Below are 23892 nucleotides of genomic sequence, written 5' to 3' on the forward strand. Positions count from 1 at the left end.
TGGGTTAATGGGTTGGGTTACATGGCCCAAATGTTTGGGCCAGGTTATTGGATTGGGCCCATCAGCTGGGTTGGGTCGGTTTTGGGTTGCTGTTCGGGTTGACCCGGTCCCCATCGCAGGTCTGGTTGTCGATTTCTAGCTGGTTTGGCTGGGGTAAATTCCCGAGCTTCGATAGAGCTCGATCTTTGACCATTTCACTCCAAAATTAAACCAAATAAAGATGAAAAGACGAGGGAGTCGAATCTACCTTACCCAAGTAAAATAGGTGGTCGAAAAGGGCTGATAACCGATTGCAAAAATCACGGCAGTGGCCGTAAAACCGAGGGAGGTCTTCCCGAGTTGATTTATGCGTTAGATTGTCACCAAAACATGTATACAACTCAAAAATCGAATCAAAATGTCAAAGAGGAAAAGATCGAAGGTATTTTCGAGTCTTACCCTGCCAGAAAGATTTGAGAACTCGCTGGAGTTCTCCATCATCTGTTTCTCCGGTTTAAGTGTGGGCATGAGGGTTTAGTTTAAATTTCTTGTTTTGGGGAAAGAGATGGGACAAACTGGGGGTGATGGTGATGTGGCTCGCCTGCGGTGCAAAGAAAGGAATGAAAAAGCTAAGAAAATGTATAAGAGAGAGAGAAAACTTTGAGAGTAGAGAGAGAAAAGTCACAGGAGAGAAATGAGAGGGAGAAAGTTCCAGAAGATTAGGGACCAATCTGTGGGTCCCACGTGGCACACAACCCCAATACAACATGTGTTTCAAATGAAAATTGACCAAAATACCCTCGTCATTTCAAGCTTCATAAAATCTTCGTTATAATTTCGAATTACGTTCCGCTTGCGCCCACGCGTTTGTAGCGACGAGTACTACAATGATACGCCAAAGAAACGAATCTTACGTGACACGAGGCGGTCAACAAAAGTTAACATTTTTGCCTCAGATGGCATTTTGGTAAATTCACACATTAAAATAAATAAATAAAAGAAATATTTGAGGACGGGTCGTTACACTATCTTAGACTGGATTAATTTCAATGACTAGGATGGACTGCCTTAGAATAAAATAAGTTGTATTAAGTTAGTGAAACATTTGGTGCAGTGTCGAACTAAGAAGCAAAATAAAGAAATAGCTATAAATGTCGGAAAGAAATAGGGGCTTTTGAGCTCTCAAAGACACAGAGTGAAAGAAACTCTACTAGTTTTCGGACTTTTTGCAACCACAACAACATATCGTTGAAATTAGAAAACTAGAAAATCCCCAGATGAAAAGTTCACTGCTTGGATTCCAAAGATCAAAAGAGAGAGTTGTGCTTCGAAAAACCCAAATCAATCCAATTCTCCTATAGAACTTTGCAATTCGTTTTTACCTTCGAACCTCAATCTTCGATGCCAGCCTTTGAACATTGACTTTTGGACTTTTAGCCCTCTCCATTGGAGATGGCCTAAGACCTTCTAGCCAGGCCCTTGGTCGACGTGAATCCTAGCTAATCTCATTAAAGCTAACCCGTGCGAATAACAAACACGAAACTATACTGATTTTTAACCCGGTCTAGTCCAGTGAAGACTAACGAGTGCTAACAAACGCAACCTCTAATTCCTAGAAGTCCATGTCTGTTGTATTATTTTGTTTGTTATCTACTCCTAAAGTCAAATCCAAGACTAAAACATTAAAGAATCTTTAGACGACTTTGAAGCCATTAATATATTGTACACAAAATCATAATATGTGTATACACACATATGTACGCCATAGGAACATGTTGTGGAGTAAATAAGCTTGCAGCTTCTTAATACGCGTATGCTGTATATGTCTACATACATACGCTTGGATGAAAAAAGCTGTGAGTAATCTAAATCTAAGATGGGTCATCCAATTTCTCATGGCTTCCTTCTCATCCTCTTATTTTCTTCCATTATATTTACAAAGCATGCATGCGATCTAGCCGAACGTAACGCTCTCTCTTCCTTGTCAATCACTCAGTCTTCCCCTCCATTAAACTGGACTGCTTCAGTTGATTGTTGCCAATGGGAAGGCATCACTTGTGATCAGGGAGGTCGGATCATCCGATTGCAGTTGCCATCCAAAGGCCTCAAAGGAGGTATGTTTCTCTCATCGCTAAAAAACCTGACGCATCTTTCGCACCTCAACCTCTCCCACAATCTGCTTTCCGGTCCTGTGGATGCTGGGCTCTTTTTGGCCTTGACTCATCTTGAGATCCTTGATTTGAGTTTTAACCTTCTCTCAGGCCAAATATCTTCCTCAATCTGTTTTAATTCTTCTTTGGTTCGAGTCTTGGATTTCTCCGACAATGATTTCAAGGGTTCGATTCCTCTCGGACTAGGAAATTGTTCCAAATTGGAAGTCTTTCGTGCAGGCTTTAATACTCTCTCCGGGTTCCTTCCTAGTGATATCTACAATGCTCAAACACTTCAAGAAATTTCATTACCTTACAATAAGATTTCCGGCCCCATTGGTGAAAACATTCTAAACCTTACCAATCTCAGAATCATGGACCTCTCCTTTAATCAGGTGAGGGGCATACTTCCCCTCCATATTGGGAAGCTCTCCAAATTAGAGCTCATGCTGCTTCACTACAACAATCTAGAAGGTCCGCTGCCCCTATCATTGTTGAATTGCACAAACCTTATTGAACTAAATCTGGGCTTCAACCGTTTTAGTGGGAATATCTCTGCACTTGATTTCTCGAAACTTACTGAACTTAGTAAACTCGATTTTGTATATAATACGTTCACTGGTATCTTTCCGATAAGCCTTTACTCATGCAAATCCCTCAAAGCACTTCGACTGGCTACAAATGATCTTGAAGGGCAAATACAACCTGAGATTCTTTCATTGAAATCCTTGTCCTTCCTCTCGCTTTCTGAAAACAGATTCACCAACGTTACGGGGGCAATGAAAATACTGAAGCATTTCAAAAGTCTAAGGGTACTCCTCCTTTCTAAAACTTTTCAAGGTGAAGAAATGCCGGACAGGAATATCATTGTTGATTCTGGGTTACATAATCTCTGTGTTTTCAGTTTATATAGCTGTCACTTGACAGGTCAAGTACCTGCATGGATCTCGAAGCTCAAGAAACTGGAAGTCCTGGATTTGTCTTTTAACAGACTCACTGGTTCAATACCTGGTTGGTTGGGGAATCTTCCAAGTCTTTTCTTTGTACGGTTGAATAATAACTTGATTTCAGGTGAATTTCCGAAGGAGCTTTGCAGACTACAAGCATTGGTATCGCAATATGCTCCAAATCAAACAGCCCAGGGTTATCATTTTGAGTTTCCCATCTACTTCCTACGCGATGATAATTCATCTTTACATTCTTCACAGTACAAGTATCCATCCAACATGCCAAGAGCAATCTCCCTCAAGAACAACAGTCTAAGTGGCAATATACCCTTTGAGATTGGCCAATTGCAATATCTTCAAAAATTGGATCTTAGCGTCAACAACTTCTCCGGCAATATTCCAAACCAAATATCAAACCTCAAAAACTTGGAGACATTAGACCTCTCAAGAAATCATCTATCTGGCGGAATCCCAGCATCACTGTCAAGTCTTAATTTCTTGGCTTCATTTAGTGTTGCGTACAATAATCTAGAAGGATCGATACCAACCGGCACGCAGCTCCAAGGCTTCGGTGCCACCGCCTTTGAGAGTAACCCTGGATTTTGTGGCTCCCCGCTTCCAAACGAGTGCGGACAGATGAATACAAGTAATAATACAACTGAGAACATGGAAGATGTAAAAGGAAATGGGAATGAAATTCCATGGTTTCGTATTTCTGTGGCTCTTGGTTTCATTGTAGGATTTTTAAGAGTTTGTGGCCCTTTAGCTTTGAGCCGGTCATGGCGATATGCATATTTTCAGTTTCTCTCCAATGTTAAAGATCACTTTGTGTGCTAATCAAGTGTATTTTTCTTTGAGAAATAAAAGATATATTAATTATCCACATATAGCTGCTGCATACCAACAATCTAACTTTCCTAAAGTTTGGATTAGAAACCATATTAGACGAGTTTTCAATGTAATTAACGTCATACGTAAAATTCTACCATTCAATGACTTAGGGTTTTGTCAGGATCGACTACTCAGACTTTTGAGCATAATCACTTGTAAGTTCAGTTGCAGTCCGTATAAACTTCCTACACTAGCTAGCATTCTTGTATGAAGACTTACACAAGAACCAGGAAGTTTTGCCAGATCAATTTAGGGAATGTGTGTACGTACCTTTTCAGGTATATGAACTAGTTTTCAAGATGACTACTTTACTTTTTCATTCCTTGTGCGTTGGTAAAAATGAAAGGTTAGAATAATAATAATAATGTCGTTAATGTAAACACACTTTACATACCCATTTCTCATAAGTAAACATGCCGTTAACGTCTCCGTTGCCCCTGGAAAAATTCTCTTCTTCAGGTTTGACGACATTGTAAGAAATCAGAATAAACCCTTTAACCAGGTAAAACAGTGTAAAGGCAGATCAATTAATTCCAAAGTTCCATGACTTTAGTCCTACGTACCTCATAATTAAGGTCTCTTGTTTCTTATTTTATTCTCAGTGCCATTTCTAAATGCAAAAGACTAAAACATTAAAAAAATAAAGACGACTTTGAAGTTATTGCAGACAAAAGCATAACTTATACACCATAGGAAACATGTGGATGTGTGGTGGTGGGCAAGAAACTTGCAGCTTAACAATATTTTTCTTTCTGATGCTTCTTCTTAGAGGTGCTTTTAGTCCTTGCCTCCAGAAGATGTCTAAACAAACAATGATTAAGTCATATTTTAGGAAGGCCATTATGTATCATAAAATTATTAATTTATAGGGTGAAGTGCCGATTTAGTCTCTGAACTATCACCTCGGTGAAAATTAGGTCCCTGAATTATTTTTTTCGGTAAAATAAGTCCCTAAATTCATTACAAATTGCTAATTTCATCCCTACTATTATATTCAAAGCTATTTTATCCAATTTTTCGTCAACTTAAGTCACTTGACACACTTTAAAGTGTAATACCATCATTTTCTTGTCTATAAGCCCTTAACATTTCATATAGGTTGTGAATTTAATGTCTAATTTACCCTCAAAAGTTAACTTACACTATTTCTTTATGAAAAACTATCAATTTATCCTCCAAAGTTAACTCCATACATTATTTCTTTATGAAAAACTATCAATTTACCCTCTAATGTGTATCACATGCAAGTAACGTGACTTAAATTGACGAAAAATTGAATATAGTAACTTCGAATATAACATAAGGGATGTAATTGGCAGATTTTTATAATTCAGGGACTAATTTTTCTGAAAAAATAGTTTAGAGACCTAATTTTTACTAAGGTGATAATTCAGGGACTAAATTGGCTGTTTACCCTAATTTATATGTTACTAAAACCTAATGAATTTTTTATAATGTATTCTTTGTAAATTAGGCTAATTATGAATTTAACACGTTACCCCTAAGTTGGGACCAGCCAAAATATAATTTAATTGAAATTATCAATGTAATGGGTATAAAGTTATCGAGGTTCTATTGTACAAATACATGTGTTTGGTATATTTTTACTTCAACTGTCTTAAAAAATAAAGTGTTTGGGGGGTAATATATACACTGAACTTTTTGGAACTTTCTGCACACATTTATATATACTAAAGCTCAGCAAAAAATCACTGTTCATCATGTGAGTAGGAGCACTGTTCACCAACAGTGAAAGGGCGGAAATGCCCTCAGTTAGTTTCTTTGATTCCAACTTTGCCCCTATTTCTTTGCTGTCAAACGGAGAACAAAATGGGACGCGTGGGTTTTCGCTGCTTCTTCCCTCTCTCTCTTCGACTCAGTGTTCATCCTTTCCACTGCTTCAATCTTGCTCTCACGGTTTCATTCCCTTTTAATTTTCTTCTCTCATGGTTTCGTTGCTTTCTTTCCACCGCTTCAATCATCCTTCAACTGGCTGCAGGCTCTATCAAACCCTAGAAATCATTTTGCTTTTTTGGGCACCCTCCTTTTTCTCCATGCTCCTTGCTTTCCCCAACCTAGAATCCTCCTCCTTTCCCCGAAAGACAAATCTTAAATCCGCAACCCAAAACTCAGTCATAGTTGCCCAACCAAGGTAGATTAATTGAAGAAATATTGCTCCATCAGAGTATATTCCATTTAACTTGGTAGAGGTAAATTGTAGTAAAGTAGGTTACCCTCTTCATCTCTTCAAATAAATTTGATTATCTATCAATTTCCCTGAAATTATTTTTGGTTTCATGTGTGTGTGTGTTTTTTTTTTTTTTTAATTTACAGGGTGATCTGTACAATCACGCGAGCTTGGTGAAGGCGATTGAGCAAGTCGACGTTAATCCGCAATATTCCTTACCATTTTTACTATTTTAGATTCTGGGTTTTGTTTGGGAATCAAATGTATGGTTTGTGTTGGTGCATCAATCTCACTGATTACAGTCAGTTGCAGATGAAGCAGCTAGCTAGCTTTCACCAGAAAACAAAACAAGGTAGCATTCACCTTCTTCTCCATCTTTCCAAGCTAATTAATTATACTACAAATTACAGAGTAAAAGTCCTCAATTTATAATTTATGGTTTCATATAATAGATATATATACAACTCTTAACAAATGGATTAGTTCTTTATATTTGATCAGCAGGATTTGAAGTCCTCGGATAGTCAAGTCCAACTGGATCGATCTGCGCTCATATGTTAATTTGAGTATGTGCTCCTGAATGATGATAGAGTAATTATTGTCAATTAGTTGGTTTGATCCTGCCCTCAGTCTATAAGTTTTGGATGTCAAGAATGCATGATGTTTTATGCGAAAAAAATACTTTAAACATTCTCAAAAACTTGATTATTGTGAAACTACACACACCAAAACCAGATCATATATGTAATGAATAGAGCAAAATTTTAAGCAAACAAATTGAGTATGTTATGAATAGTATTTTATATTCAATAAAGACACAAGTCCTATAGGACAGTGACTGTTTGCTTTTAGTAGTCCTTGAAGTTATAGCTTGCTGATTCGTTCCGCTATTTCGTTTATTGTGTAATTATTATCATTTTAGAACTTAGCTGTTTCATTCTTTCTGCTTATTTCATGCTCAATTTCATCCTCAATTTCTCTGTTTCATTCTTTCTGCTTATTATCATTTTAGATGTCTGCATTTATAAATCTTATTTTAAAGGGGATCAAGAAAATAAAACAAGCGCCCCGGGCAACTGACATCTAATGCCATGTAAATTTACTTGCACTTTTCTAACGGAATGAAGATAGATCCTGTTGATGCACAAAATCAGCGAAGACTTTGGTACAACAGAAAGTGTCAGGTTTTGTGACCTTCGCTTGGTTGCTTCGGTCACTAGTGAGGATAAGTACGTAAATGAATAGAGACAGAGAAGCAAACACAGGATGTACGTGGTTCACCCAGATTGGCTACGTCCACGGAGTAGAGGAGTTCTTATTAGTAGTGAAGGGCTTACACAAGTACAAGGGATCAAGCTCTCAATTTAGTGAGTTCTTGTGAATGATTTAACACAAATGGCATTAGGCAATATTGTGGGGGAATGACCCCTATTTATAGAAAAACTTGTAGCTTTGTCACATTGACATGTGTCATGTTATGATTGGTTCTTGATGTTGACACGTGCTGCGCTCTGATTGGCTTCTAATCTTGACACGTGTCGAGTAGTGATTGGCCTCCTGGTCGGAGGGGAACTCTTCTGGGTCCTTGACAGTATAGCGTTGGCCGGTGCTCGGTAGTTTCGGGATTGGTCAAGTATGGTACAAACAGTGCTCCCCTAAGTTCCCGAGTGAGGGAAACTCCTCGGTTGGGGACTTGCAAGATCCAATCCCTTGAGTAATCACGAAACTTCTAAGTACCGAAGTGTGGTCTGATCTTCATCTGCCCTTCTCTGGAAGTACCTTTCCTCCATCCGGGAATGGTGTATTTAGCTGATGTTGACGCACAAGGTAATGTATCAATTTCACTTGAAGCTTAGTTGTAGTTTCGGGCTTAGTCAAGTGTGATACAAACCCTATAGTAGGAGTCCCCCAAGTCGCCGAGCTAGGAGATCTACCGAAAGAGGTGACAGACAAGGTAAGCAGTCAAACTTCCAAGTAAGCAACCCAGGATCAGAGGTTTGACTTCGGCTTCCGGTTGATTGTTCTCATTCTCCTTGTCTCTCATTCAACTGCCAGGATAAGGAGAAGCAAATGGATAAGAGATGATATGAGATACTTTTGCTTTTGAATAAGTAACTTTCCACAGGCTTATTCTTGAACTGTGCTGGAGGGTTTTCTGGTGCCCTTCAGAGTATAAGGCCGACTCAAAAATTTGAGGGTCAAAACAAGTCCATCAAATCTAGAGTACGTTCGACCTTGATGATATGGGATACTTTTGCTGTTGACGGAATAATGAATGTGGTATGGAAAGGTGTCGTGCTGTAGTGATCTGTTTCAGCTCACCGTTGAACCTTCTGCTTCAATCTTTTGCATGGCAGAAGTGGTGTGCAACCTTTGCATTTAAATGGTCCTTCAGAACATTCCTTCATAGTGACTCATCCACGCTTGGCAGCTTCAGTGTAAAGAGCCAATATCTGATCAACTGTCATGAGGTATTTGCCGGTGGAATTCGTGACCTTGACAGCAGTTGAGGATGAGTACTCGAGAGCAATGCTAAGTAAGCAACCAGGCAAAGGCTCCAGGCAGTCAGTTCCAAATTGGAGGTTTGATTTCAGGTTCCGACTGACTGCTCTCTTTCTCCTTGTCCTGCAGGTGTGGACAAGGACAAAGACAAAGACAGGGAGAAAGCATGATATGGGATACTCTTGCTTTCGACCCTGATGATATGAGATACTCTTGTTCTTGGTGTGGCTTATTTGCTGAGGTATTATCGGGGGGAAATAAAGCTGAGTATTTCGAGAGGTTATGTTGAGGGTGCCTTTTCGAATGCGAGAAAGGGTTGATCATTTTTGCAGGTTTTTCTGTCCGTTGAGGAGGGAGGTCAATGTATATAGGGATTTCCCAATAACAAGTAGTAATGCTATTCCTTTACCCTTCTTGGTCACAGCAATGTAGTGGGAGCTGCCAGCTTCACGTGTTTTAATTTTGTCAGAGCACTTTGAAAAAGTGGTATGTGGTATCTGGAAAGCTGATGTTACGTGTGAAGATTACAGACAAGCTTTATCTAAGGAAATCTGGCTCTCGAAGTTCTGAGAGTTGTGCCTCTTCGGTTTTCGAACAAGCAATCCCGTCGAGGATCTGACTCTCGAGATTCGGAAAGCGGTGCTACTCCGGTTTTTGAGAAAGTAATTATGTTGGGAGTCTTTTCTCGAATGTGAGTAAAGGTTGGACGTTCTTGCCAACCTGTCTTGCCGCAAAACACGGAGGTCGACACACATAGGGACTTTCCAGTTGTCAAGCAGTGGTGCTGTTCCTTTACCCTTATGGGTAATAGTAGGGTAGCTGGAACTTCGAAATTCTCGTGCCTAAACTTTGTCAGAGATCTTTGACAAAGTTATATGTGGTACCCGAGGAGTTGATGGTGCATATGGAGAGCGGTGATTGAACAGTAAGATTCACGTGCTTTCTACTTCACCAGAAATCTTCGACAGATTGCCCGTAATTTCCGCAAAGCTGAGTGTGCATGTGACAGGTGCTGACGAGGCTGAAAAAGCAGGTGCTTCTTCGATTTCTGAGATCGGCCCTCGTGGTCTCTGAGCAGCCCAGCTTTTGAGAAAGCAAACGCCTCTTCGATTTCTGAGATCGGCCCTCGTGGTCTCTGAGCAGCCCAGCTTTTGAGAAAGCAAACGCCTCTTCGATTTCTGAAGCTCCGTCGAGTGCAGATTTTTATAGAGGCTGGCATTAAGTTCCACAGCACACTTGAATCTCTACCAGTAGAAGCTCATTTCTTGCACTTCTAAGATCTTGATTTGTCTGACCTCTTCCTTCTTCAACATATTTGAAAATGTCTGGACCCTCCGACCGTCGTTTTGACTTGAACCTTGGAGAAGAGACAGCCACGCCTTCTCCAGACAACATATGGCGCCCATCCTTCATATCCCCTACTGGTCCTCTTACCGTTGGGGATTCTGTGATAAAGAATGATATGACCGCTGCAGTGGTGGCCAGGAACCTTCTCACTCCCAAAGATAACAGACTACTTTCCAAACGGTCTGATGAGTTGGCTGTTAAGGACTCTCTGGCTCTTAGTGTTCAGTGTGCAGGTTCTGTGTCTAATATGGCCCAACGCCTATTTGCTAGAACCCGCCAAGTTGAATCATTGGCTGCTGAAGTGATGAGTCTCAAACAGGAGATTAGAGGGCTCAAGCATGAGAATAAGCAGTTGCACCGGCTCGCCCATGACTATGCTACAAACATGAAGAGGAAGCTTGACCAGATGAAGGAATCTGATGGTAAGGTTTTACTTGATCATCAGCGGTTTGTGGGTTTGTTCCAAAGGCATTTATTGCCTTCGTCCTCTGGGGCTGTACCTGGTAATGAAGCTTCAAATGATGAACCTCCAATGCCTCCTCCTTCTGGGGTTTTGTCAAGTACTGAGGCTCCGGATAACCACCCTCCGGTGCTTTCTCTTTCTGGGGCTCTACCGACTGCTGAGACTTCCCCTAAGCAACCTTTGTGAAGGCTCCCTTTTGTTTGTTTATTTTGACTCATGTATATGTACATATTTGTGGCTTATCGAAAATATTAATAAATAAGCTTTGCTTCATTTTAACATATTGTGTTAAATACACCAAAGCCTTCTTCATAAAGTTCTTTGAATTTTTGCTTTTGTTGAAACCTGTATTGTTGAAGCTTTGTGAGTGAAGCATGTAGTTTGAGGTAGTGTTCCCTTAATTTCCCGAGTGAGGAAAACTTCTCGGTTGGAGACTTGAAAAATCCAAGTCACTGAGTAGTCACGAACTTTTGAGTACCAAGGCGTAGTAGCATATGGTGGGAGTCCCCCAAGTCTCTAGTCGAGGGAGTGGACGAATGAGGTGTCTTGCTAATAGTCCATGTCGTAAGTACCAAAACTTCATTCTTTTGTTTTCTAAGTGGTAGCCCCGGACTTTTTCTTCATATATTTTGTTTATGAAGGTTGCTAGGCCCGAATAAGTGGAATTGCAGAAGGTGTAACGGTTGGTAGCTGTTTTATGGAAAGCCATCTGACTACGATAGTCTTGCACAGGATGACTATAGGGAGATACACACACATACTGCTATGATAGAGGGTGTAACCATTGGTGCATTACAATCATAATGGAAGCATCACGATGATGGAAGCATCACAATGATGAAAGCATCATAATGATGAAAACACCATAATGATGAAACATCATAATGATGTTTCTTTGGTGGAATTGTTTTTCATTTCCCCTAACACCCTGAATTGGTTTTCAATATAAGACCATCATCTGTAGCTCGAATCACAAAGTTGTCTTCATGAAAGTTGTTCTTTAATTCCTTAACTACAACATATCCAAATTTGAGAGCCATCAGATCAGTACAACTCTAGAAATTCAGGTACGACGAGTGATTGTTCATCATTTGTCTGTCAACACGTCAGACCTGTTGTGAGCTTCAAAAACTCCATTTTCTCTTGCTTAGATCAACATACTTTCTTCATAGAAGTTGTTCCTTAACTTGTGAACTACAACATATCCAAAATTGAGATCCCTCGGAGCTGTATAACTCAAGAAATTCAGGTATGATGAATGACTGGTTATTCTTTTTCTGTCAACCCGTCAGATTTGTTGTGAGCTTCGAAACTCCATTTTCGATTGTTCAGATCAGCATGCTTTCTTCATTGAAGTTGTTCCTCATCGTCTCTTTCATAACATATCAAAAATTCAGAATGAACTAATGGTTAAATATTTCCAGATCTTCGAAACATCACAGCAGCTTCGAAATCTGCAAGAATCCGACTGTCATGCTTGGAGCTTCAACACTTTAATTTCCGTGGCTCAAACAGAAATGGTTCCTTCTTGAAAGTTGTTCATCTGCTCAAGAACTAGAGGGTGTCCAAAATTCAGCTCCATTGGAGAAAAGCAGCAGCTGCAAAAATTTGATAGAGAAAAGGAGGCGAAGCTTTGTTGGATTTCTAGGCTGGGGAAGATTCCAGTTTTTGTAGCAACTTCAGTACTGGTGAATTGCTTGTATTTTTGTCCATAACTAAATTTTGGACTTTGAATTATTATTTGATCTATCATAATATGTTTGGGAACATATATAAGTGAACAAATAAGAAGGAAAATTTTGGGCCCTTGTGGGTGTAAAACAAAAAATGTTTATGTTTACCCAAGTGTTTTTGTACAAGTTCAAGGGCATCTTGGGTTGTGTGAACAAAATTTGTTTATTTGGAGCAAGGTTTTGTGTTGAAGCTTTCTAGGTGAAGCTTTGATGGTGAAAGTATGTAGAGGGAGCTTTCTAGGTGAAGCTTTTTTAGGTGAAGCTTTTTTAAGTGAAGCTTTTCGGGTGAAGTTTTTTGGGTGAAGCTTTGTGGGTGAAGCTTTTTAGGTGAAGCTTTGTGGGTGAAGCTTTGGAGGTGAAGCTTTTCGGGTGAAGCTTTTTGGGTGAAGCTTTTTAGGTGAAGCTTTGTGGGTGAAGCTTTGGAGGTGAAGCTTTTCGGGTGAAGCTTTTTGGATGAAGCTTTTTTTTTTTTTTTTTTTTTTTGGCGCTTGACACGGTCTTCATTTGCTTGTTTTGTAGTGACTGTGGAAGACGGATTGCTTTCTGATTGAGAAGGGTTCCGGCATCGCTTGCTATGAATGTAAAAGAGTGAGGGCTGAGTTGGCTAAATTACCTCTTTATTGAATTCATTGCCAAATGGCCTTCATTACATAGGATGCCAAACGGCTATAGCTCAACACTTGTACATCGTGAGTCTATTTGTAGTAGTACTTCAAGTGATCAGCGTTCCATGGATGGCCAAGGGTCTTACCATCGGAGCTTCTAAGTGTGTAAGAGCCAGGGCGACTGATGCCAATGACTTCATACGGTCCATCCCAGTTTGGACTAAGTGTGCATTCACTCGGGACTCTGTCGCAGAGTAATCTTTTCTTTAAGACCCAGTCTCCTATTTTGAAAGAACGAGGCTTGACCCTAGAGTCATAATAGTTGGAGATGCGCTGCTTGTAGGCGACATTCCTCAAGTGAGCTTGGTTTCTGTGTTCCTCGACTAAATCCAAGTTGAGGGTGAGTTGTTTGTCATTTTCACTTTGAATGTAGTTCTGGACTCGGAATGTTGCTTGCTCGAGCTCAACAGGGACAACCGCCTCTGTGCCAAAGGCAAGTGAGAATGGAGTTTCTCCTGTTGAAGTCCGATATGAAGTGCGATATGACCAAAGAACTTGGGGTACAAATTCTGGCCAACAGCCTTTAGCTTTGTCTAAGCTGGTTTTCAAAGTGCGCTTGATTATTTTGTTGATGGCCTCAACTTGTCCATTAGACTGGGGATGAGCTGGAGAGGCAAAGCATAAGTTGATGTTGAACTTAGAGCAGAACAACCTGAACTTCTTGTTGTCGAACTGTCGCCCATTGTCAGTGACTATCGCATTGGGAATGCCGAATCTACAAAGGATGTTCTTCCACACGAAGTCTTCTATCTTTGCCTCAGTAATGGTTGCCAAGGGTTCTACTTCGGCCCACTTTGTGAAGTAGTCCACTGCAACGACTGCGTAACAGACTTTGCCCTTCCCTGCCGGCATTGGGCCGATCAAATCAAGTCTCCACTGGGCGAAGGGCCAAGGGCTGATCATAGGAGTAAGAAGCTCTGGAGGGGAATGAGGAATAGCCGCATATCGTTGACATTTGTCACATGAGCGGGATACTTTGATGGCATCCTGGTGGAGTGTTGGCCAGTAATATCCTTGGCGAAAAGTCTTGTGTGCTAGGGACCGAGATCCAGCATGATCTCCACAGACTCCCTCATGTATTTCCCGAAGGACGATTTCCGCCTCGGCAGGCGTAAGACACCTTAAGTATGGCAGGCTAAAACCTCGCTTATAGAGTTGATCATTGATGATCAGGTAGCGGGTAGACTTGTATCGAATTTGCTTAGCCTGGACTTTATCATTTGGGAGGGTGCCATGAGCAAGGAAATTATAGATCGGGGTGATCCAACTATCCCCCTGTTGTAAGTTGCATACTTCTGCGGCCATGGTGCTTGGTGTTGCCAACAGTTCGACATGAATTTTTCTTCCAATCTTGTCTTCCACAGCCGAGGCGAGGCGAGCCAGGGCGTCTGCATGACTGTTTGCCGTTCGAGGAACTTGGGTGATCTGGTAGTGGAAGTGCTTGAGCAAAAGTTGTGTTTGCGCAAGATATGCTGCCATGGAGCTGTCCTTAGCATCAAAGTTGTTGGTAACCTGGTTGACCACCAATTGGGAGTCACTGAAAATATCAATTTGTTTAACCCCGAGGTGTTTGGCCAAACGTAATCCTGCTAGAAGGGCTTCATACTCGGCCTCATTATTTGATGCCTTGAATTTGAAACGAAGAGCATACTCCATTGCTACTTTGTCGGGTGTAGTCAAGACTAGTCCCGCTCCACAGCCCTGTTGGTTGGATGAGCCATCAACATACAGACTCCATGCTGGGGTTGTTGGTTCTATCTTCTGAGCTTCCGGGGGTAATGAAGCCACTGCTTCAGGTGTAGAAGCAATGTCAACCGGATATGTGAAGTCGGCAATGAAGTCTGCCACTGCTTGGCCCTTCTCAGCTGGCTTTGGTTGGTAGGAGATGTCAAACTCACCCAACGCTATTGCCCATTTGATCATTCGCCCTGAAGTGTCAGGACTTTGGAGTATCTGTCGAAGAGGATAATTGGTAAGCACGATGATGGAATGCGCTTGGAAGTAAGGGCGGAGTTTTCGAGCAGACATGACCAATGCCAGAGCCAATTTCTCAATGTTAGAGTACCGTGTCTCCGCATCTTGTAAGGCTTTGCTAGCGTAGTAGACAGGTCGCTCAATATTCCCATCCTTTCGAATGAGAACGGAACTTACGGCTGAAGCTGATACCGATAGGTAGATAATGAGAATGTCTCCTACCTCGGGCTTGGAGAGTAGAGGGGCTTTACTCATGTACTCCTTGAGGTTTTTGAATGCCTCGGCACATTCATCAGTCCATGTAATGTACTTCCTACTTCCCTTAAGTGCTTTAAAAAAGGGAGCACATTTGTCTGTGGCCTTAGAAATGAACCTGGTTAAGGCTGCCACCTTGCCAGTAAGGCTCTGGATGTCCTTTGAAGTTACCGGTTCCTTCATGTCGAGGATTGCTTTGATCTTCTCGGGATTAGCTTCAATGCCTCGTTGGCTAATCATGAAACCTAAGAATTTGCCAGAGCCTACGCCGAAGGCACATTTGTTGGGGTTTAACCTCATTCGATACCTCTTCAAAATAGTGAAAGTTTCAGATAGGTTGGTGATGTGTTGGTCAGCATGTTTGCTCTTGACTAACATATCATCAACGTAAACTTCCATGCTCTTCCCAATCTGCTCGGCGAACATTGAGTTGACTAGTCTCTGATAAGTCGCTCCTGCATTCTTTAGGCCGAAAGGCATGACTTTATAGCAGTATAGTCCTCTGTCGGTAGTGAAGGCTGTGTGTTCTTGATCCGAAGGGTTCATGAGGATTTGGTTGTATCCTGAGTAAGCATCCATGAAGCTCAGGAGTTCACACCCGGCCGTAGAGTCTATAAGTCTGTCAATAAGAGGAAGAGGGAAGCTATCTTTCGGACACCCTTTGTTTAGGTCGGTGTAGTCAACACACATTCTCCACAAGACCTTTTGAAGCAAAAGACTTTCTTTGGTCGGATTTTTCTTAACAAGGACCACATTTGCTACCCATGTCGGGTAATTGACTTCGCGGACAAAGCCTATGCCTTTGAGTTTTTCAACTTCTGCTTTCATTGCCTCGTATCGTTCAGCGTCATAAGATCTTCGCTTCTGTCTCACCGGCTTGATCTTGGGGTCAATACTCAAACGATGACAGATGACATCGGGAGAGATGCCTGGCATGTCCTCGTATGACCAGGCGAAGACTTCAGTGTTCTCTTTCAAAAAAGATATCAATGCTAACCGAAGGGGTGGTGACAATGTGGTGCCAATCTTCACCATGCGATCTGGATAATCTCTTGAGATAGGTACCTTCTCCAACTCTTCAGCAGGTTGGGCTTGCTGGGTGAAAGAGTCATCTCGAGGATCATCGGGTTGATTGTTGCTATCAGGAAGATCCAAGTTCGCTTCATCTAGGCTGGTCTTTGTGACTTGGTCATGTACAGACAGGGTTTCCTTGGGTCCGGGCAAGTGTTGTTGCTTAACTGAAGTGTTGTAACATGATCGTGCACTAAGCTGATCTCCTCTGATGTAGCCGTTGCCATGGGGGGTTGGAAATTTCATCAACAGCATATGCGTGGATACCATAGCCTTGAGATCATTGATGCCTGTGCGCCCAAAGATGACATTGTATGCCGTTGGGCAGTCAACCACTAGGAAGTTAGTGGTAATGGTAGCCGTGTAAGGGCCTGTACCAATAGTAAAGGGTAAATGTATGCTCCCTAAGGGTTGCACGATATCACCGGAGAAGCTTATCAGAGGAGAAATCGAGCGATCGAGCAAGTGTTCAGCTACACTGAGTGCCCTGAAAGCTTCGGCAAACATGATATTGACCGAAGCCCCTGTGTCTACGAGGATTCGTCGAACATCAAAGTTGGCTATGTGAGCCTCCACGATCAATGGGTCGTTATGAGGGTAGATGATGCCTCTTTCTTCCTCAGGGTAGAAACATATCGGATCCCAGTTAGGCTTTTGATACTTCCCTCCCCTGATGTCTTCCACGTGAAACACTTGGTGACCAGGCCTCAGAATTCGTTCACTGTTTTTCATGGCCCTAATGGAAGATTCAGATATGGGTGTGCCGCCGCTTATGAAATATATGACATTCACCTGGCGTTGGTTACGGTTATCCCTTTGAGGGTGAAGGAGGAATTGATCAATTTTTCCTTCTCGTGCCAAAGCTTCAATACGATCACGGAGGATGATACATTTCTCGCTATCATGGCCGTTATGCTCATGGTAGCAACAAAACATGCCCGCGTTATTCGGGGGCGTGTAATCTGGGTGCCTCGGCTTTGGCTTTGGTATCAAGTGAGCTATGCTGGGGTAAATGGCCGCGCATGTGGCATTCAAGGGCGTGTATGTCTCATACCTTGGGGTAGGGGGTATCTTGACGCGGGTTTGACCCACTGCATTGACTGCCTGGGGGCGAGCGTTATTGTGGCGATACCCTTGGTTATCGGGATAGTGTCCCTTACTCTTTTTATTGAAATGAGAGTGGTGAGGATGGAAATCCTTCCTCTTGCCTTGAAATTGATATGTCTGTTGATTCGGTGAAGCATTATGCAAGGCATGGGGAGGTGCCACTGCTGTTTGGAAAGTCGAGGTCTTCTCATTTAGGTGAGTCTGGCTTCCACCTCCCACTTGTTGATAAAGGATGGTTGTAGGGGGTTTCTCCTGATATGTCTTTGCCTCGGCGGAGGCATGGTTATAAGCCTGTGCCATCACCTCAGAGTAAGTCTTCCAAGTATTGGCATTGATCATGTATTTAAAGAAACAATCACGTAGGCCTGCCGTGAAGGCTTTGAGGGCAGTCTTGTCGTCTGCCTCGGCACACCGGGAGTATTCATGGCTGAAGCGGCCAGCATACATACGTAATGACTCGTCTGGCTTCTGGCGGATAGTGTACAAGTCATCTGCAGAGTGCAAGCGATCGGTTTGGAAAATGTGTTGGGAAACAAATAGTTTCCTCAATTCCTCAAATGAGTCTACCGTCTCAGGTGTAAGACGACAATACCAATTTAGAGCTCCACTAGAGAGGGTGGAGGGGAAGAGAAGACATCGCTCTTCGTCGGTGTGCATCCGGTATGCCATGGTGGACTCAAAGAGGTTAAGGTGCTCAATCGAGTCCTCTTTTCCAGTATAAAGTTGCAAGCCAAGCTTTTGCTTTGTCTTTGCTTGAAGGGGGGTGTTGAGGATCCTCCTTGTAAGAGGGCCAGGCCTGGGTTGGTTCCAGTCAGGTATTTCAGTCTGACGTTCAGCCTTCAACTTGTTTACTTCCTCAAGAAGTTGTAGGACAAGGGGGTCCTGAGCGGAGTTATGTGTCACTGGAGCTTTCTTTCGTAAATCTCCATCTCCTATTGGAATTAGGAAGGTTTGATCAAGGGCATGTGATTTTTCCCTGGACTCGCTGTACTGGCTTCCAGGGTATGTCTGTCGGAACACCTCTGAGTCCCCTGTACCCTCATGTCTCTCTAGGACTTGTTGCCCCTTCCCCAAATTGGTGGCCGGCTTGGGCCGTGGCAGGGGACCGAGTTTCTCAGAAATCCTTGGGTCATTGATCTTTGAGCTTATATGGATGGAATTCTCTCGACGTTGCTTCAGGAAATCCCGACAATCGCGAAAGACGGCTTTCGATCCTTCTGCCCCTTCAGCAAAGAGGTGTCTCCCTCCACTTCTCATGGTTCGGGTCGAAGCAACTGGGTTAAGAGAAGCCTCATGTTGATTATCAAGTCGAGGGGTAATCTGTTCCCTATCAGGGATATCTATGTCGAATGCATGTGACCCTCCATGTTGGAGGGCACCCAGTTGATGGTTGACTTCCACGGGGGCAACAAGCTCGCGTGTCTGAGCTTGCCTAGCTTCGTGGAGTGTCTCGAAGAGCTTCTCATATTGCTCCTGGAGGACCTCATTCCTCATTGCTATCTTGTTGTTCTGAGCTTCCAACTCATCGACTTTAGCTTGAAGAAGAACTCGTTTTCCTTCCTTCTTTCGTTGCTTCGCACTATGTGCAAGGGGGGTGTCATTCTGTGTGCTGTGGCTTCCTTCGCTTCCCATGTTGGAGAGGGATGCCTGGTCAAAAGAAAGTGTGCGAATGATAGAAACCAGCTTGACACAGCTGAAGAGAGTAGGAATAAGTGTCGTTCCCACAGACGGCGCCAAATGTTGATGCACAAAATCAGCGAAGACTTTGGTACAACAGAAAGTGTCAGGTTTTGTGACCTTCGCTTGGTTGCTTCGGTCACTAGTGAGGATAAGTACGTAAATGAATAGAGACAGAGAAGCAAACACAGGATGTACGTGGTTCACCCAGATTGGCTACGTCCACGGAGTAGAGGAGTTCTTATTAGTAGTGAAGGGCTTACACAAGTACAAGGGATCAAGCTCTCAATTTAGTGAGTTCTTGTGAATGATTTAACACAAATGGCATTAGGCAATATTGTGGGGGAATGACCCCTATTTATAGAAAAACTTGTAGCTTTGTCACATTGACATGTGTCATGTTATGATTGGTTCTTGATGTTGACACGTGCTGCGCTCTGATTGGCTTCTAATCTTGACACGTGTCGAGTAGTGATTGGCCTCCTGGTCGGAGGGGAACTCTTCTGGGTCCTTGACAGTATAGCGTTGGCCGGTGCTCGGTAGTTTCGGGATTGGTCAAGTATGGTACAAACAGATCCTATCCGAAGTTTATTACCTTTTCAGTTTAATAAGAAGATCAGAGTCTGTGTATGCAGAATTTGGAGACCTAAGGTTATAGGAAAGGATAATACGTTTGGCGGTCTTCAATGTATATTCATTGACGAAATGGTAAGAATTTTGTGTTTTTAGGTTTTTAGTTTTAAATTTTGGTTATGATTTCAAACTTTTGCTCTGATGTGTATCATTTTATTAGTACATGCTAAAATTACAGGTTTTGTTAATGCTGATGACAGAAATCAATCCCAGTTCAAAATGAAAAGATATGGTAGTTTTCGTTGTTGCAAGAACTGAAAACTTAGTACTCTTTCTCTAAGTTTCCCATTTTTAAAATTCAGAAACATGGTTAGTTTTTTATACCTATTTTGTGACGATTCACTAAGAATTGTTAATCGTTTTAATACATATGAGATAGGATTTCTAAATGAGTAATTCTCTGGTTTGAATGTTATGTGCTTGGGAGTGTAAATTTGGATTTATAAATGGGTTTTTTGTTCAAATTTTTTGGTTGTGATTTTGGGGATTTTGTTTGTAGCTTCGGATTCTGGCTAATGATGGTTAATTTGGTTTTGTTTTCGGTTTCAGGAGATCGGATTTTTCGAATTTGTGACTTTTCTTTGAAGCCTGCGAAGACCTCTGTGTTTGAGGTGGGTGCTTTTGGCATTCCACAGGTTTGATTCAACTTGCAGCTTGAGGTGTGATTTTATTTTGTTGTTAAGTATTTTTGGATTAAAACTAAGAGCTTTGATTTAAGTTTGTAGTTTTGAAATTCAGTTTCAAGGGTGTTCAAATTCAGGACAAGAAAAATTGTAATGATCCCCAAGAACATAGGAAGTAAAAAATTTTGATGATTAGCTTTTGAAATTTCATTTTTCCCAAATCCATATCGACATGGGTATAATATACAAGCCTTCCTCATATAGATATATCTTCATTTAATGCACTTGGATGCTTTAATTTTTTATGAACAATAGTTTTGGCTGAACAATTTATATGTGCAGAGTAATGAAATTTATCATTGGTGTCAGTGGCATTCAAACACATCTATCTAATGAATGACTGAAGGGATGGATATAATATGAATTTTCTTTTTCATTTCAATGCAATGATAAGGTAGGCTTAAGCGTTGAACTGGGTTCCTTTGCGGTTGGACTAATTATATCAACTACTGATCTCATATGGTCAAGAAATATATTAGCTGTCATTATACTCGAGAGAAATTAAGTACATGGACAACGTCATTTGTCCTCTTTGGTTATTTATTTTTAATTTATTTTCCCCCTCAATTTTTCTGCCATGCCATTTCATTTGGTTTTTTATTTTCCTACAGGTTTTCATTTGAAGGGAAAGTATTGCATTCTTATGAATTCTACGTCGCTACTCAGGTTTATAATTTTTTTTTTCTTTCCTTGCTCATGCATTATTTTCTTTTTGCTGCATATTGATATTGAGTTCTGTTTGGAAATGCCTCTGTTTTTTTTTTTTTTTTGTTCACTTGCTGAAAATGTCTCTACCAAAATTTTAAGGGCCTTTTCTTTGTTTCTTCTTATCTTCCTCATTCTTTGTCCAATTATAAAGCAGTTTTACGTTTTTGTTGCTATACAGAGCTTTCCTTTGTCCAATTATGCCGAACGCAACTCTTTCTAATTTAAATGGACTCTATTTGTTACACATTGTATCTGATAGAGCAGATGAAAAAAGAGCGAAAAACGGATTGTATATGCTCCCTCACTATCATAAGAGAACTGTCTTAGCTTTTGGTTATGTGTCCCCCATTTGTTTACTTATATGTTCTACTGTTTTGAGTTAAATTTAACATACCATCCACACTAAGAGCTCCATACAGAGAAAATCCATAAGAGAAAATTGAAAAATCCATTTTTTCTAGAATAGCAAATTCCATTTCCAGCTTACTTTATATATTACTCTACATATGTATGAGTACAACATTGTACATCAATGTCTTCTCTATGTTAACTTTACATGTTACTCATTTGTATGTTGTTGCTCTCAGACTTCATATAATCCTCATTCGCTTTTTAACACTCTAATGTTGCATTGTTTGCACAAGATTCCTTTATATATGGTTTCTTTGTGAAATTAATCACAGCAGATTATTACATCTTCGTCATAACGATACCTTCTTTACTATTTTAATTTCTACTTAGACATTTGTTTTTTGATTGTTTTTTTTTTTTGCTATAGTGATTTATTTGAACTCTCCTACTCTGTCTAATTAGTATCACTGACATATATTTGATATAGGACTGAAGTGCGAAAAATGTGTTGGTTTGAATGCACTCATTTTAGTCTTTTTGCATCTGATAGAGCAGATGAAAATAGAGGGAAACAAAAATCTCATTTGCACCTTCAGGATCACAAATGAACTCTATCTCAGTTTTACTTATATGTCCCCCTTTTGTTTTCTTATATGTACGAAACTAACAACTCCTTTTTTTTCCAAAATTTGTAGGAACTAGCTGAAACCTTAAACCTTAACATAATGAAGATGAAGATGAGCTGGAAACAATGAAGTAGGAAAATCTAGATTCAGTAACATGTTCATAGTCTATCTAAATATTTTGAATAATGAGCAGTTTAATGCTGTTAATCTTTTGATCGTGGTAATATGTTACTAATTTACTTTCTCAAACAACAGATATGTAAATATTGATATATAAAACTTATTTTATGTTAAATAGTATTTTCTTAAATGGTGTTTTTAAAACCTGCAGCAAAGCGCGGGTGTTTATGCTTGTTTTAATCAATGCCGCATATAAATGATTTTAAAATATGGGGAAGCATAAAATTTCAATTAACATAAAAAATCCAGGTTCAATCTTGAATTTGAAACTTTTCAAATTCAGTTTAGTTTGTGCAAATTATGTAAGGGCTATGATATTATTAACTACATATCCGTATAAAATCAGCCCTCAGTTCTTAGGAAATTCATCACCAGCACTCACTATGAAAGATTCTATCAATTTTTGGCAGTTTTGCTTCAAAGACTTGTTTATAGAACGGAAACAGAAAAAGAAAAAACGGAGAAGAATTTACAAGTCTTTTGCCGACACGCTATGAACTATCTGGCTGACAAAAAATGTTTCGATATCTAGGAAAACAAATGATATATGCTATCACTTTGGTTGAGCATATAATTATGAAGGATTTGGTGGGGCGGGGACTTCAACAGTTCCTTCAAGCATCTGCATGACATTCTTCGTGGTCGGTCGTTGTGATGGATCCCCTTGAATGCACCAAAATTTTATAACAGTTCATATACTTCAAAAAAATCACCAAAATTTCATATCGTATTTAGTTAAATATCCATAGCCTTCCGAAGGCCTGGAAACATTATTTTATACGCTTAAAATAGATACGATCTTGTGAAATTTTGGTATATTTATTGAGAAATAAATTTGGTTTGATGACAAATTTGCCTGTTTGGATTATCTTGCAATTTGGGTGAAGTATCTAATTAGCAAACTCCTCCATCTTGTCAATGTTTTCTAGTTGCTTATATAATAGGGACCCGCTTATCCTGGTGATATTTTATTAGGAAAACTAATTAAAACAACTTAAAAATTTTGAATTTTAATTAAAAGAACAAAAAATTGTTGTAAGTGAATAATACCAAAAGTGACATTTTAGATTAAAAATGTCTTTTTTTATTAAAATAAACAGTACCTCGACATGGGCTTCCAGAACGCTGACTTGGAAAACGAAGCTCTCCGGGAAGTGGGTACGGTTGGGATTTTCGGCTTCCCCGGCGGCGGCGGCATGGGACTCAGCTTTGGGATTTCTGGAGAAGCAGAGCCAGAGACTCGAGGCTCTGATGGTTCGTAAGCTCGAGATTTGAGTCACTGATTTCGTTAACGTCTGCTGTGTATTCTTCGCCGATCTGCATGACACATCGTTTCTGCAGTCGTGGTTGTACTAGCCTACTAGGTGGGAGGGAAAGAAGAACATACATGAACTGTTCATCTTCATCGTCTTTTTTTTTTTTTTTTTTTTTTTAAGTTTTTCATTATATAGAAAATAAATTTTTTTCATTATTAAATTTTTTTTAATCCACATGATAATATTTAATTAAATTTGTGAACCTAGTTATGTATCATATCAACACATAGCATAATTTTTTACAAAAGTATAACGACATTGATTTACAACACCTATTTTCAAAGACTATATTGATCGATTTTTAATTTTATAAACCATTTTGATGTGATGTGTTAATTTTAAGAACTATTTGTGAGAAAAATCCTTAAAAAATACAGTCAGATTTTGCATACAACGACATTGAAGGTGGAAATTTGTGCTAAGCCCGTCATGATTGGTATGTAACT

The 23892-nt window shown here is 40.5% G+C and overlaps 1 protein-coding gene and 2 long non-coding RNA genes across 4 annotated transcripts; all 3 read left to right on the forward strand.

The window, feature by feature from the left end:
* The first annotated feature begins 1855 nt into the window (after window positions 1-1855).
* Window positions 1856-3913, forward strand: LOC126615391 (receptor-like protein 3). Its single transcript, XM_050283211.1, has one exon. The coding sequence runs from the start codon at window positions 1856-1858 to the stop codon at window positions 3911-3913; it is 2058 nt and encodes a 685-aa protein (XP_050139168.1).
* A 2730-nt stretch (window positions 3914-6643) lies between these two features.
* LOC126616242 (uncharacterized) lies at window positions 6644-22260 on the forward strand. Of its 2 annotated transcripts, XR_007621067.1 has the most exons (5): window positions 6644-6721; window positions 19585-19657; window positions 20132-20241; window positions 20877-20931; window positions 22020-22260. It is a non-coding gene; the product is annotated as an uncharacterized LOC126616242 (long non-coding RNA). The 2 variants fall into 2 exon arrangements; XR_007621066.1 differs by lacking the exon at window positions 6644-6721 and having other exon boundaries at window positions 19522-19657.
* Window positions 11323-12236, forward strand: LOC126616244 (uncharacterized). The gene is made up of 2 exons (XR_007621068.1): window positions 11323-11716; window positions 11892-12236. It is a non-coding gene; the product is annotated as an uncharacterized LOC126616244 (long non-coding RNA).
* Window positions 22261-23892: the final 1632 nt, after the last annotated feature.

The sequence above is a fragment of the Malus sylvestris genome, chromosome 3, assembly GCF_916048215.2.
Source record: "Malus sylvestris chromosome 3, drMalSylv7.2, whole genome shotgun sequence".
NCBI lineage: Eukaryota > Viridiplantae > Streptophyta > Magnoliopsida > Rosales > Rosaceae > Malus > Malus sylvestris.